The sequence below is a fragment of the Falco peregrinus genome, chromosome 5 (assembly GCF_023634155.1).
Source record: "Falco peregrinus isolate bFalPer1 chromosome 5, bFalPer1.pri, whole genome shotgun sequence".
Classification (NCBI taxonomy): domain Eukaryota; kingdom Metazoa; phylum Chordata; class Aves; order Falconiformes; family Falconidae; genus Falco; species Falco peregrinus.
Window position 1 is genome coordinate 17,381,041 of NC_073725.1, and position 16,615 is coordinate 17,397,655.

Consider the following 16,615-nt stretch of genomic DNA (forward strand, 5'->3'; position numbering starts at 1 on the left):
AGCTACATGTACAGTGTCTTTCCACAAATTTGCAGATGAAATTATTTGATTAGTATTAAAAATATGAAAGATTGAGAATCCCTTACAGAAATTTAGGAGCTGATTGGATCCAGTGTTTTTTCTTAAACTTTTGTCAGGTTTGTCTGCTTCAGAACAGTAAGAGAAGGGAGTTACGGAATAACTTGACTTGCAAGAAGGCTGTTTCTTTATCCCAGGGGATTGTTGGCTCTTCTGAATAAAGAGGGTTTGATGTAATCAGTTTTATTTTTCCTAATGTAACTTTATCTCATAATCTTGCTATTCAGAGCCAGTTGTGGTGATGAATTTTGATACACATTGATTCTTTCATGCATAAAACACTGATCATGGAACACCTCTAATATAACAAAACCATTTTGGTTTTGAGTGACTGCATTTAATTTGGTGTGATCATTTGGAGCTGAAAGATTTTGTCTTAAATTATACATGTAGTAAATTGTCTTTGCAGTAGAAGACAAAGTGGGGAGAAGTAGAATCCGTAAGGATAAATTGTCACAAGGTGAGGTTTCCAATAAAATGCCTTTGTCAAGTATCAAGTGAAACCAAGAAACCACACTAAGACAATATACATGGAATAAAACATGGACATAGATAATAGTTTAAAAAGAAATTGGAAACATTAGAAGAACTTGCATATGAGTTTTCCTTTCCTCTCCTTTCTATAGGAAGACCGAGTAGTGAACCATTTGGCAGCAAAGATAATTGAAAACGTTTGCACTACTCTCTCTTGCCATGCACAAGGATTTATTACAGGAGAAATTGGACCTGTCTTGTGGTACCTTTTTACACATTCTACAGTAGATTCCTTGAAGATAACCACTGTTTCGGTAAGGAATTTCCTTTTGTGATATAGAAATGTTTTGGCATTTATTTTGAAAAGCATTCTGAATTGAAACTGAAAAGTTTTTGAGCATGTTTTCTGTAAGTATTTGTATTTATATTTCAGATTACTCTAAAATATATTTATAATTTTTTTGAAATTGAAAAGTCTTACAGTCCAGAGCTTATGGAAAGTTGCAGAATCACAGAACTGTCAGGGTTGGAAGGGACCTTGGGAGGTCATATAGCCCAACCCCTTGCTAAAGCAGGTTCACCTAGAGCAGGCTGCACAGAATCACATGCAGGTGGGTTTTGAATGTCTCCAGAGAAGGAGACTCCACAACCTGTCTGGACAGCCTGTTCCTTGTGATTCATTGTTTTCTGGAACATCTGTTTTCTTGTGCTGGTGATCATGATTTATGTTTGAAACATTTAATCCTTTGAAGAATCAATTCAATTCTTGCAAACTTGAAATTTCTTTTTTGTTTGATGTTTTACATGACAGGTGTTTATTCTTATCACAGACTTGCTTGGAAGACATATTTGAAATCTTCATGTTACTTACTGTAAAATTGTCAGGGCTGGTCTTTTCCCTGAGTTTGTAAGTTAATATAGGATGATAACAAGAGAATCAGAGCTATAACATGCAAGCAAAAGGTTTGGAACAAAAAGATTTGTAAGCCAGAAAATATTTAGCAGGGCTGTGAGTTTAACTGTATCTCTTGTTGACAAAACAAAAGCCTTATCCACCAATACAGGTAATATTTTAGAACTGAACAAGTTGACTTACTTTAAATGAAGTGTGATAACTGGATGCTCATTTCCTGAGTAGAGCTCAGGCTCACTAATGAGTTTACTGTTGGCTTCCCAGATGGAAAATGGTAATGTTGCTGCAGCACATCTAGCACTGAGGTAATAAAAGAGTGAGAATTAAAAACACAGCACAAGTGTGGCTGAAGAGATAAATGGTGGAATAAAATTATAATTTAAAAAAATAGGTATTTATTAAGCATTTACTTCAGTGTGTATTTGTGGCAGAGTCTTGCCTGGGAAATAAACTGCTCTAATACTGGGGAAATATCCTGACCTTTTTGAACAGTAAACTTATTTAGTAAAATACATGTTACAGAAGCCTTTGTTCTGTGGCACCTCCCAGTCTTTGTAAAAACTTAGTCTCAGAACTTTTTATGGATAGAGAACTGTCAGTCTCTAAAAATGTAAAATATATGTGTAACCTTCATGGAGGGCATTTATTAAGTCTGCTAGGGCATTTATTAAGCCTTCCTTTGAGTCTGGCTAGTAGGCTGCTTTTTCAGAAGAGTTCTTCTTGAGTCTTTAGCCATTTGATCTGTGAATTTTATGCTTACATCATGACTGCATATATGGAAAAAGACAAGATTAGGGTTATGACTTCCCTTACTTATTGAATATTTTAAAAAGTCTGCTCAGTCCTCTCTTCTCCTACTGCTTTTGCCATAACGGATGTTTTGTATCTTGTGCTTTCAGTTCTTGCCAATCATTAGACTGGTGTTGTGGTTTAGCCCCAGCGAACTGCTAAGTGCCACACAGCTGCTTGCTCACTCCTCCCACATGGGTATGAGGGAGAGAATTAGAAGAGTAAAAATTCACAGGTTTGAGACAGACAGTTTAATAGGTAAAGCAGAAGCCGTGCATGCAAGCAAAGCAAAACAAGGAATTCATTCACCACTTCCCATCAGCAGGCAGGTGTTCAGCCATCTCCAAAGCAGGGCTCCGTCACGCATAATGGTCACCTGGGAAGACAAATGCCACAACTCCAAACATCCTCCCCTTCCTTCTTCCCCCAGCTTTATCTTGCTGAGCATGATGTCATATGGTATGGAATATCCCTTTGGCTAGTTTGGCCAGCTGTCCTAGCTATGTCCCCTCCCAGTTTCTTGTGCCCTCCAGCCCTCTTGCTAGCAGGGCCTAAGAAACTGAGAAGTCCTTAGTATAAATGTTAGCAACAACTAAAAACATCAGTATGTTATCAACATTATTCTCACACCAAATCCAAAACACAACACTATACCAGCTATTAAGAAAAAATTAACTCTGTTCCAGCCGAAACCAGGAGAACCGGGCAGTTGTTTGCTGCTAGATGATAGATCTTTATTTTTATATCTTTCAACTTGTCCTGAAGTTTTCCTCCTGTTTGTCTGCTATCCACTTGGAGAGCTTTGCTTTGATGTCTACCATACTCTTGCTTCCTACACCAGACTTCTGAGCTGCTCCATTTGTAGGGGCCGGCTGGACAGTTAATGCCTGTTTTGTGTGCCACAGTAAGCAGCATATCCCAGAGGAAGTCTGAACTACATTCAGACATTGAGCAAAGAGAGATCACCAGAGGAAATGTCAGTGGGATATTTTTTTTAAATCCTCTTGAAAAGTCAATTTCTTCTTGGACAATATAGTATGCTTGAGTAAGGCAAGAGCTTTTTTTTTCTCTGCTCAGTAAGATACGGAAGTTAGACTTTTGATTCTTATGAATGCACTTGTCAGTGCAGATTCACTATAGCTTTTTGTAGCAGAAGGCTCACAGGTTGGTATCATCAGTGCCACATGTTTTACACAGTTTGTCCTTAGATGAGGTTTCTAGTGACTGTAAGAAGAGAGGGTTGTTGTTTGTCCCTCTGTATCCTCACCCTCTTTTGAGATCCCAGATCATTTGATCTCACCAAAGCTGTAAGGTTGAGGTGAACAACTGAGAAATCTTTTCTTTTTCATAGTATTTATGAGATGGGTAGCTAGCATCTCTTAAGCACTACTGGAGTTGCCTTTTTTTCCATAGTATATGATGAGAAGAAAATCTTTATGCATCTTGTCTGCAAGGTAGGAAAAAGATGTTTAAGAGGAAGCCAAAACCTGAAGAGCTTGTTGTAGTCTGGTTTACATTTTTTTTTCTTTCTTCCTTTTTATATCCATGGACAGCTACCAGGACTTACTAGTCAATGAGGCTTTTCTAATTGCCCAGTTCAGTCAGTGTTGGCATTTGTGTGGCCTTCTCTAAAGGAGATTGAAAGTATCACAGATCTTGAGTTCCTCAGTTCCTTCACCTCTTGTTGCTGCAGGTGTCATAGAGCAACCTGATCTCTGTGGGCTTCTTGCTCACCCAGGGACATTAAATGTAATTAATTAAATGGTAAATTAAATTAATTAAATGGTAACCATATTAATACTGTAGTTCAAAACTGATTCATCTGGCACTCCTGGGCTGGCACTCATAAGGCTTGCAATGATACTAGTTTTGCCAAGCTCTTCCCTCCTGATTTTTTTTTCCCTTCCCTTTATAATGCAATTCAGAGACATTAGTTGTTAAAGCTTAGCAGTCCTCAAGAACACTCTAGAAGCCCTCTTACAGATGACATGTTTAGGACAAAGCAGTATGTTTTAGGAGATCACGATAGCTGCAATTACCAGAGTTCCCTAGAGAAACTCAGCTGATTTGTGGGACATCCTTTCAACAGCAGTTGTCAATCTTAAGTAAGAAATGCCTTTTTATCATTCTATTAACTTTTTGTCCTCAAAGTTCCTTAGCAGTGCATGCTTTAATGTTGAGGCCAGCATTTTGAAGAGATGACCAAGTTTGTGTGTGCACACCGAGTTCTGCTGAGGCAAAATATTCTTCAACATCTTGTGCAAATCTGCAGTATAAATGTACTTATGGACAATATAAGCAAAACCCCCCCTATTCCCAACTAACATTTTTTTCCTGTGAAGGCAGTAGGCTTACTGGAGATCATACCTTTCCTTTAGGTATTTACTGAGGTTTTAGTTATGCTGGAGGGTAGGGCTTGCTCCAGACTGATATATTGGAGAGCTCTGAGGGAAAGCAGCAGTAAAGGGGAACTGCAAGAGTGAGACTTTCACTCTTCTACATCCTTGGTCCAGCTCCTTTGGTTTTACTGGTCTTCATGGAAATTATTGCTATCCATGTAGCTAGTTCCATCTCTTTCTTCCAGACAGATAGTTTCACACAAGTATGTTTGGGTCTAAATGTGTTCTTGGTTTTTCCCCTGCACTGTTTTGGGGATTGTGTTGTTTGTCAAAAGCCTGAGGTTGAATTGTTTTATACTGCATATGAAGTGAATTGGACAAGGAAGCTTCTGAAGTAGGATACACTAAGGTGGTACTTTAGTCCTGTTGCTCCTTTGTAGTGAAACACTAAAGTATCAGGAGGGTGAACTTATTTGTTGGATTTATTACTCAATGTCTGATATAAATCATGGTTATGTATAAATACTGTTGGGGTATTTGGGTATATAATCTTAATTTTAGAAAAAAATTATCAATGAACATTGAAATCTAGCACAGGCAGATCTTTTACCAACTGAAGTTCAGAGAGATTTCAGTGACGTACTAATTTTTAAAGGAAAGTACTAACGTATTCTCCAGCTATATTGTACAATTTCTACATTCATGAAATTGTTGCTATAGGTATGTAGGCATTTTTATTCTGCATGACCACATATATTGAGATCATCAGTGTCCTATTGTATGTTATTATGCAGACATTTCTGCTTTGTTTGAATGTATCCTGAAGAATTTATTCTTGACTGACATCTATATTAACATGTAAAAATATATTTCTGTTCAGAAATACATGTATCATGTCTTTACCTAGAGCTAGCAGTCTTCCTGCAAAGTATATTAGCAGTAAGGCACTATGGAATTTTACTTATGGTTATTTCAATCAATAATAAAAATACATCAAGATGATTCTCTATCTTCATTCTCTGGAGTCACAAAATGACACTTTACCTTGTCCTGTCTGTCAGAGGTGGCAAATGGGGACTGTGTCTCAGTATTTGTGCTCACTTTGGAGTCCAACATGCCTCAGGTAAATATCACAAATTTTGCCTGCAGGAAAGCTGTATCTTTTTATCATTTTGCTAGACTCAGAGAAAAAGTAATTCTGTAAGATGTCAAAGTGACATTCTGACAAGCTCAGCAGCAAGAAGAATATTTTCTTTCTAGTATACTGAACATGTTAATTTTTTTTTTAAATAATTCTTGATTTTGTTTCTAAGAGATGTCTTTTTCTGCTGGGGTAGGAGTAACAAGGCATAAGCCACTTAAGTGGAAACTAATTTGGGAAAGCTCACCACAATCTTTTGGGGGTATGTTTTTGTTTTATTTTGTGTTTTTTATATATTTTATTTATAAAATAATTGGTGCTGAATAGTTACTTTCAGAGACTTGGATATTGCAGATACATTAAAGCGTTCATTCTCAGACTTGAGAGAGTCATGTTGTCCAGCCAACATATGGCATGTAAGACCGGACAGCAACAGATAGGGCATAGATGATCATAGAATTGTAGATTATCTCACGCTGGAAGGGACTGATAAGGATCATGATGCTAGGGTTGGAGCTGCTGGGAGAAAAGGTGCTGGTTAAGGCTGCGCAGAGAGCAAGGGCAGAGAAGCCAATTCCAGGAGAATCTCCTGGAATTCCAGGATCACTCTCATGGTGATGATTAATTTCCTGTTCCAATAATGCTGCTGAGAGATAATGGTGTGAGCTCTAGTCTTACCTCTTCTCATCGTTGATTCTCAATTCTTGCTCCACCACGTTTTGACTTACCTCCATCTGTTCTCTCCAGATGCTGGATCTACTGAAGTGATTTAGGATATTTAGTCTTCTATCCTCCATTAAACTCCATCATCTGCTTTTCTGCTGAAGGGTTGGTTTCACTCATACAGCAGAGCACCCTGTGACATACCAGCTAATGGGAGTTTAAAGCTTCTCCCCTTGGCGGTTGGTGAGCTGGAGCATTCCTGCGGTCTCCAAAGCTGCCATATGATCCCAGAAGACAGCCATGTCTTTCCTGTCAGATTTGCCTGAAGGTCATCTGATGGCCTGTGGCTATGGTCACCCTTGTTTGACAAGGTCTGTAGCAGAGAGCTAAGGCATTGGCAAGTCTGCATACACCCCCTTAGCACACCAGGTTCCATGTTGCTTTGACACAGTCTGTCCCTAGGTCCCAGCAGTTCACTGTTAATACGACCCTCGAGGATAAGCTTAGTGAATGCGCATACCTCCTGCCCACTCATGTTGAGGGCTAGAGGTGAGGGGCTGGATTGCATCCTTGGGGAAATAGAGCATGCTGTACTAAGAAACTGAGATTGATAGTCTATGTTTTAAAAGTGGGGGTGGGGGGAAAGAGGAAAAATAAAAGGCTGCAATCGATCTGGTTCCTGGACCAGAAAGTACATGGAAGAACAAGATCAGAGTAGATGAACGACATCAATAAAATATCTGTTTAAAAATAATAAGTTATTGATTTATTGTCTTATATGCCTTTTTATTTTTTTAGCATGTTTTGAGTAATGTTTCTGAGGGCACTGGTGAGCTGGGTAGTTTCTGAGGTTCTTACATGGGAAACTTCTCTGATGATAGTATTCTGTGGGTGTAATTGACTATAGTTTCTCTTAAATGTGACCTCGCTATTGAATGCATACCAAGTAAGTAGCAATTTCTAAATATAGCTGGTGTGAATAGAACAAAGCAGTAGTAATATTGCCTACTTTACACAGAACAAAAGTCGCCTTCAAAGTTTTTCTCTAAAACCAATTCCTATTTTCACGTGAATCAAATAATTGACGTAATCTGCTTTTGTATCGTAACACTACATTCGGGCCAAAGAAAATGAATTTTTAAATGTCTGAAGAGTCTTATTTTCTTTATCTGGAGAGAACAAAAGCAGTTACAGTATCTTGAAGGTTGCATTTCCAGAGGTACCAAAAGGAAAAGCTGTGCTGACTTGGAGATGAATCCACCCTCGAGGTTGTTTGGTAATGTTTGTTATGAAACTGCCAATACTGAACACATTTGTGGTCACTTCACTAGAGCGCAGTCAGCATCTGCATTTTCTGTTACAACTGTATTAATCACGGATATTTCTAAATCAACCATTTGGAGAATAATTTGCATGTTTACTACAGTAAACACAGTTCCTTAACAAGTATCTACATCTAGAGTATTATCTTGATCTAAAGATAGTCTTCAGATAGTGATCTACTATATATCAGATTATAGTCCATGAGCAGAAATAGAGGGGAAAGATGCCCCTCTCTATGGGGGACAAGAATTTCTGTGCTGTGTGCCACCTCTATTTTCTGCTGCCTGTGGTCTTTTCTAATACAGTGTTACCTGATGCTGCCTCCATCCTGTGCTTGACAAAAGACTCTGTCATGGACTATGCTGCTCCATTGTTATTGTTCTCTAGAGGGAAAGAGTAATATGACTTGGTGTACCAAATATTTCAATTTCAGCTGCATGGAGTGTATAGCAACATATTTAGAATAATTCCAGGTCTCTAAAAATAAAGTAGCCTTTCCTCCTAATAGTTGTTTTATGAATTAAACTATTAATTTTCTATATTCCTAAACTATTGGAAAAGTCATCACCTGTTTTTATTCCTATTGTTTTTCCTGAGATGATAATTCCATTAAATAATGATGGTTTGGTGTGTTTGGTTTTTTTTTTCTTCACTTTTGTAGGCTTTGTGCAGAATTACTCGTTACTCACCTAATGCTTTCCAGAGTGTTATTGAAAAAGTGGGATTAACAGCTGTACTGAATTCCTTGGCAAATGGAATATGCAAAATTCAGCAGTACATGCTAACCATGTTTTCAGCAATGTTGTCATGTGGGATTCATCTACAGAGACTGATTCAAGAAAAGGTTTGATTTCGTATTAGTAATATTCATTGGCATTGAATTTCACTAATGGAAAGTTAAAGTTGGCTCTGGTAGTGTTTTTGTGTTTTCAAAATAACTCAATGACAAGTATCTGAAAAGCAGGAAATGAGGAATGTGTTTATGTTGTTGTTATTTGCTTAAAATCTAAATAACAAGGTGTGTAGTTTTTCTTTCTTTCTCCCAGATCTTCAAGAGATGGTACTAATGGGTATATAAATTGCTGCTGCAGCTAGAATTCAATCAATTCGGAAAACTCTAGCCTGACTATAACTGATAATGGCCCTAAGGAAAAACAATAAGGAATGCATGAGGACAGCTATTTGACATAACTGTCTTAGACATTTAAAAGAGAAAATAATGAGTGTCCTGATTGGATCTAAAGCTGTACTTTTTGCTCTCCTTAAAGGACCTTAGGCCAATTTGTAAGTGAAATGTCTTGCAGAAATTAGCATTTTAATAACTTATGGTTTTATTTTTAGTGTCATTGAATAAAACTACTGGTTCTGATTTATGTCTAATATAATTTTAGGAAGAGGTGATGAAGAGCTTTCTATTTTGATTACCAAATTATTACATGCTTAGAGAAATGGTGTTTATTTTTTTGGCAGTAAGTCTGCACAATTCATAAATGAAAGTAATCCCTCTCTGCTTAGAAAGGATAAAAATCACAAGGAAAACGGGAACTCTAGCTTATGTTTTCATCAGATACTCTCTTGTAATGTATGTTGTAACCTGACAGTCATCTTGACTGTAACAATCTGTTTAGGCTTTAGTTGGGAGAGATCAATTTGGTTTCTCTACACATTGTTTTTAGAACAATGTTTAAATTAAAAAGTAATCCACTGTTTTCCACCCATCACTTCTTGCAGCCTGAAATCACTCATTCTCTTACTAAAAGTTGTTTCTGTGCCTTGTCAGAATTGCCAGTGTGTTTTTGTAAATGTTTGTCAGCTGTTCTTAAGCTTTCCAGAGATTCCACTACTACAGCACTAACAGGTGGCAAATTGCCCCATAATGTCACAGTTTCTGATAGCGCACATTACTGTCAGTTGGTGGCGTAATCAGAGAAGTATATTCAAAAAATGCTGACTTGAATATTCAGTGAAATGATGCAACGTGTAACAAGCATATGGCTACAGCATGATGTTTTCTGTGAAGTTTGTACAAGATTTATATGGTTAAAAGGACTCTTTCTGATACTGAAATTCTCCTACTTATAGGAAAACAGGAAGTATTTTGTTGGCATGCAGTATGGGAACAGCTGACACTTTGTGGGTTTAAAATTGCTTTGTAATCATTAATGAATTGTCATAGGTGTTTTTTGAACAAGTGTTGCAATTTTGCAGATTAGAACATGTAGACATTCTTTTGTCTAATAATACAAGTGTGAATAGTACCCAAAGCTGTAACTGAAAAGACATTGTACTTTAAAAATTGGTAGAGGGTCTAGTTTTACTGCATGTGCCCAGATGTGGTAACTGTATCTGCCTTACAGCTCAGATAAATCTGTATCTCATAGAATGTCTATTTTGCTCAAATCAGATAGCAGGATTTTAGAAGAAAAACTAGATTTCCATTTTTCTTGAATAGGATCTAAAACCAGAATCCTGCTCCTGAATTGAACTGCCAGGTACTATCATGTTAGCTGGAGTAATAACATTGTGTTGCTGAAAAGTGAATTTAATAATCTATACATTTTTCAATAGTCCATGAGCATGACACAGAAGTGCACCTTAATGAGAGAAGGGAAAAGAATAAACAAGTGGGTAGTGTTGGCCTACAAAGTGTTTTGCTTTCTGTAGTACTCTTGTATACAGCAGCCTAAGAGGCAGAACCTCAGTGTTACACAGAAGGTAGTGATAAAGTTGTGACTAACTTTTTAATACAGCTGCAAACCAACGTATTAAAAGACGCTTAAAGATATAAATTCCAGGTGGAGATCGTTTAGCTTTATATACATTACCTGGAATCTCTCTTAGCTTACAGACTTAAGGCTGCCCTTGTTTTCTGCTCCCTTCAAGAACAGTGATAAAACCAGTTATGAAATAGAAGCCAGAAGACGAAGAAGTGCAATTCTGTGGTCAGCTACGCTAGTGTAAATCTTCAGAGAACTACAGTAGCTAAAAGGGACTGTGTTTGTCCCTCTCTTGACACAGAGCCTTTCTGTTTCGGTTTCTTGGAAACAAAAAAAGCCAAAATTGTATTTTTAAAATAAGCATAGAAAAAGAACTAAAAATCAAAAATCTTTGGTGGACTATAGCAGTAGACCAAAAAATAATAAATTGCCAATTAATTTCATCTAGCTGTCAAGATTTACCTTTGAATGAGTAAAAACCAGTCACATAACTTTTTGAATGTGGTTAGGTTCTTCAGAGGTCAGATAATGGGATGGGGTATTTTTTGTTTGTTTTTTCTGAAGTACTGGTAAGTAAAATTCTTCAGATAGTTACAGCAATACATTGTCACAATGGCATTGTTTCTTTATTTCCCTACACCATTGGCCATACTGTCTTTTTATCTTGGTCCTGTCCAATTATGACGCTGGAAAAAAGCATTATACATGTGTTATAAACATTGTCCTCATATTTCAGTTAGTTTTTTTCAGTTCTGTGTCTTTTACCTGATTGTGGACAAAGACCTACCTTTGGTGTTGATGGTTTCATCAATATCAGTATGAATTAATAAAAAGATATAAATACCTTTAACAAAGTCTTTGTAACTCTTACAATATGGAGGCATTTGCAATGTGTAGAGAGTTTGAAAACATGCAACAATACAACAAATGCTCACTATCACAACTTCAGTTCTTGCATAGTGAAATCGTGGTCTGACTGTTTTCCCCTTGTGTAGCCAATTCAAAAACATCATTGCTTTTTGTGATTTGTTTTAAACTTGCTTTGCAGTATTACTAAGTGTCCAATATAAAATAATGATCTTGTTGGAATCGACAGTGCATTCACTCGCAATGAAAAGAGTGTCCTTACCCTGCAGAGTCTCCATGGATACATCAAACAGTTGCAGGAGAAGAAAGAACAATGTAACAGTGAAATTATTAATAATTAATGTATCAGATGGTATTTCAGCCATTTTTAGCTTTTCTGATCTATTGAGTCCTGCAGGTCAGCAAAGATGTGCTTCAGATTTTCTTTGGATAAACTTTTGCTGTTTTGCAGTTCTCAAACCTGCCAGGAAAGCAAATTCCAAAATGTCACATCTATTTCTTAAGCTAGATTATTAGAACATTCCCGGATGCACCTAATGTAACTGATTTTATTTGACAGCTTTGTCATACCCCATGGTAACCCCCACATGTAGCACTGAAATATTCTTGCTTTCGAGACAATGAGGACTAAAAATAGTCAGATGTGTTTTGGTTTGTAGTTGCAAGTGTCTGGTGTTCCTGTACTTACTCTATTGAATCCATTTATGTTAGCAGGCAGTGTTGCATTATATAATACTCTTTCACCAACTCTGAGGCTTTACAGGGTTTCCTAACGTAAAAACTTCTTTTGGTTGTTCTGTAGTTTCATTTAAAAAAAAACAAACACCAAACCCCCCATAAACCCCCACTTTATTAAAATGTCAACCTTTGCTTTTAGTAGATTATAATTTAAGAACTTTACTGCTGCAGGTTCATACTGGAGAAGCTACAAGTCATGCTCCATGAATTGTTGAAGTGTTTAAAGCAGTAAACTTTATACAGCTTATGTATACTAACTGCAAGACTGAGGAACTCTTCTGTTTACGAAAGAAATTACAGAAATACAACAAAACAGTTCTGGAATAATTAATAGCAGTTTGTTTCTCTGTGATTTCTGTCGTTACTGCCTATGATAACTGCTTTTGAAGACAGTGTTAGAATGATACCAGATCAAAATCTGATGGTTTGTTGGCCAGCTTTTACACTCCTGTTCCATTTCCAGACTCTGTAAAGAGGTATAGTTAATTGTTGCAAAGGCTGTCTCTAATAAATTACATTCAGTGATGATTTTCACTTTTATGACAATGAAGTTCCTGCTTTTGCTGACAGAATAACTGAAAGGCAATTTGAATAATATTTGGTATGTTAAAGGTATGTTAAATGCACATCACACAGCAGGATTTTAAACTTCTTTATTTCTGATTTTTTTTTGTTCTTTTGTTGTTGGTTTTTTTTATTTTGGGTTGGTTTTGTGGTGGTTTTTTTTGAGAGGGAGAGAGATTTGAAGTAGGGTTTGTGTTTTCAGAACAAGGCATTCTGATCAAAAGCTGATCCAAAAATACCTGCCGACAAGGTCATCTTTGAAGGTGGAGGCTTGGCTTTTTTTGTGGGTTGGGTTGGTTTGGCTTTTTACCAAATAGTCCAATTGATTGTTGTAGAAGATAACAGGTGTGTAGTGGACATTTGTACTCCTCAGAGGTAGAGGATACTCCATATGGGGGAGGTTGTCCTTTTTTTATTTCTTTTTTTCTCCTTTGGTTCTTCAGGAGTTACAACATGTATCATTGGACAGAGCATAAATGATCCTCATCTTATGCTTTTTACAACTCATAATACTTGATTCTGTTCTTCATAATATGAGAACTCTTTTTCCTTTTGATGATTTTCAGCTTTATTCTCTTGAAAGCTGAGGCAGTACAGATGAAACTCGCATCTTTCCACATGTCAGGCCACATTCCAGAAACAAGAGAAGAAAATCCTTAAAATATACAGGGCAAAATAGAGAGAAAGAAAGAAGAAAGCTGTGATTTCAGAATCCAGTCAGCTAAGCATTGTTAAATTTCTACATGGAAATATTTGTGGTTATTGTGTATTTATCACTACCCTTATTAAACTTTTAAAATTATTCTTTCATTTGTATTTACAGGACGGAAGAAGTTAACAAGGATCTTAGCATCTTATATATTGACTTTATTATAGGGCTGGAGAATGATTATAGGATTAGGAAAGTTATGGCTCCTTACTGCTTGTGGTTTATCCTAGTTCTTTCTTTCCAAGTCCTTATTTGGGTTGTTCCTAGAAAAGATGTTATTAACATTATGAACCCAAAATAAAATCAGTTTAGATAAGAACAATCAGAGAAGGTAGAAGCAGTGTTGCCATCTATTTAGAGCATTTGTTGTATAATTTAGTGTCTGATGTAGACATGGTTGTGTCCAACAAAGGTGTTGGTTTTAATCTTCCTACATATATAGGAATTAATAGGCAAACAATCATGTTTGTGCTGAAATATTTATGTATTCTGAAAATCCTTCAGTCTCCTTTTAAAATAAATATATTAAAGTATCCTACATTTATCCTTAAGGTAAGACATTTTAAAATGAAAGTTTTTTCATATTTTGTAGTTAATCTTGTATAATTTTGGACACAGTACATTAGATAGATAGTCCTTACTTGTTGCAGCTTTTGAGAAGATGTACAAAGCAGCCTTGGACTGGGCCAGTCTGTCTTGAATAGAATTTATTTAGTATGTTTCCTGGATATTTTTTTTTTTTTGCCATGAGTGACATGAAAAATACCTTAGGAATATAGAATGCACATGAAAATGAGCAATTTTAAAATGTATACAGTGTTAAAATACAGTGCAAATAATCTTTTTCCATAAAATAAAATTAATGTATTTGTGTTTATTTCCACCAAGGATTTTGTGACTACCATTACTCGTTTACTTGAAAGTCCTTCAACTTTTATTCGAGCAAAAGCCTTTCTGGTCCTTCTACAAGTTTTAATTAATAACAGGGAGATGTTGCTACTCAGTTGTCAAGCAAGGTAAGGTGACAATGGAAGATAATTGGAGATTTAATGGTTATTTTTAAAGTTGTACCTGAATTACTTTAAAATGTGTTGTATTTTTGAGCCAGTGTTTTAGGAGTGACCTAATTTCTGTGCAATATGAATCCTTTTATTCATGAGGATATCAAGAAAAGAACATTCTCTTTTGTCTGGGGTCATCAGGTAATGATTACTCACAAGGGGAAAACGCTGTCTTACAGGGAGACTGTCTTTTAAAGTAACTTGTGATCCCAGTGAGCCATTAGCAAGGAGCAGATTTTGCTTTGGGTAGGGCAAAACAAATACTGCAACAGTGAGTTGTTGGTATAGTGGGAAAGCAAAATAAAAAGGTCTGTCATATACCTTCCTTATTTTGGGGTGTGGTATAATCCATAGTTTTTTCACTATAGACACATAAAATAGTATTTCTCGGCTCTATATGTTGTTTATTTTTTTCTATGTTTTAAAATACTTTGCAAGAAATGATTGCACTAAAATTATATTTGACTTACGGTGGAATAGTTATTTGAATTTTGGGTCTTCTGATAGCACAAAAATAGTCCCATATCAGACATGAGGAAATTAGACTGTGTTAGAATGTAAATTGTCTCCAGGTGTTGGGGTGATTGGAGAAGTAAGATGAAGGAAATTTTATTTGGATTTGTATTTTCTACTGTTCATTATGAAGAACAGCAAAATGTAGTGTCAACCCAGTTTTAATGGTATTGGGATAAAGCAGGTTTGGAACTGAAAGTAAAAAAGAATGAGGCTTAAGGATAGCTGTAAATCTAATTGCATTTACAGCAAATATAACTTCATATCGTATATTGATGTTTGAGAAGAATTAAGATGTATGCATTGGATCTAGAGGGCTGGATTGGAAGGAGCAGGTGAGTTATGCCATGAAGCGTTGTGAGAGGATGTCTTGTGGGATGCTGTTGTTATATACCCCTCCACTCACAAATCTGTAGGTATCCCAATTTCTGTAGATCACAGAGAATAAGTACTGAATCCAAGTTTCTTTTTCATGTGTATCTTTTTATACTTCCAGAAATGTTTTATCAGGTGATGTGTTCTGGTTAGTGTAAAATGTCTCTAATGATTCGTTAGTGACTTTTTGAGAGGTGAGATTTTTAATGACTGCTGCTATTCATATGCTTGTTATAGTACGTAGGGCTGAGCTGCGTGTTTGAAGAAATGTCTGAGAGAAGCCCTGTACTGACAGTTACAATTTGTTTATTTATACCTAGGGTATTATGAGAAGAGCTTTAATTTTTATCAACAATTTGGTCTCTTCTATTTATAATGCTTTGTAATGTGTAGCCTTTCTGAAGAGAATGTGTTGTGAATTTGGGATGTTATTTTGTATTGTGAATTTTGGCTTTATCCTGCTGTTTTATCGTGATGCTCCAGACGGAGCTGATTAGGGACCAATACATAACATAACACATTAGGCAAAAAACAGGCAAGCCTTTTAGTAGCTTTATTGAATTGTTAAACTGTTTTTCTTAATTTGTTATGTTTTCTTCATAAATGTTCTTCAGTGACCAGAATATCTCTTGACAGGATAGATCATCTAGACTAAAACTTTTCTCTTGCATCGAGAAGGTGAGATGGCTACAGTAGCACGAGAGAGGATAAATGACTCATAGTATGTGGAGACAGCTATTTTCATAATATCCTGAACTCTGGAAAAATTTTATTAAGCCCAGTAGAGATAATGGGTATTCTTTGGCTTATACTGTTGAATTCCTATTGGAGTATTTTAGTTAAATGTCTCCAGTTCTGTGACAGAAAAGTTACTTCAAAATTAAGACTTATAAATTCAAAGTTGCTAGTACAGTAAGCAGTTATCAACTGGATGACTATTGAAAATGTTTGATATATTCAATGCTCTTTATGAAGGTGTTTGATTTGAGAAATATAATGAGTGTAGTAAAATGTGCATAATTTCTACTTATTAGTTTGTCTTTAGCTAGTCCCTGTAACAGGATTTATATTGCTTTAGATTATAAAATCTGTTTATGATAAAGATAATAAGTATAAGGCAATTTTTCAGCATGCATCAGTTGAAGGACCTGATGCAGATGCCAAAGCAGCCAGTAATAACTGTTTCATGGCAACACTACATATGTCTTTACAGCTTCAAGTTAAATCTTGTTTGACACTGGAAAAGGCTTTTGTTTAGTAATCAAAATTATACATAATTTTGCAGAGATTTTTGTGAGTGGTGATTTTGGGTGGGGTTTTTTTGTTATTGTTTTAAATCTTCATCCTTTTT

The 16,615-nt window shown here is 36.1% G+C and overlaps 1 protein-coding gene across 3 annotated transcripts in view; it reads left to right on the plus strand.

Annotated features, from left to right (window-relative positions):
• ULK4 (unc-51 like kinase 4) overlaps positions 1–16,615 on the plus strand; it is a 249,791-nt gene that overhangs the window by 64,586 nt on the left and 168,590 nt on the right. For all 3 annotated transcript variants that reach the window (XM_055803861.1, XM_055803863.1, XM_055803862.1), the window contains exons 20-22: positions 705–866; positions 8,382–8,564; positions 14,204–14,331. In XM_055803861.1, coding sequence (XP_055659836.1) covers positions 705–866; positions 8,382–8,564; positions 14,204–14,331 — 473 coding nt within the window. The remainder of the gene's footprint in view (positions 1–704; positions 867–8,381; positions 8,565–14,203; positions 14,332–16,615) is intronic.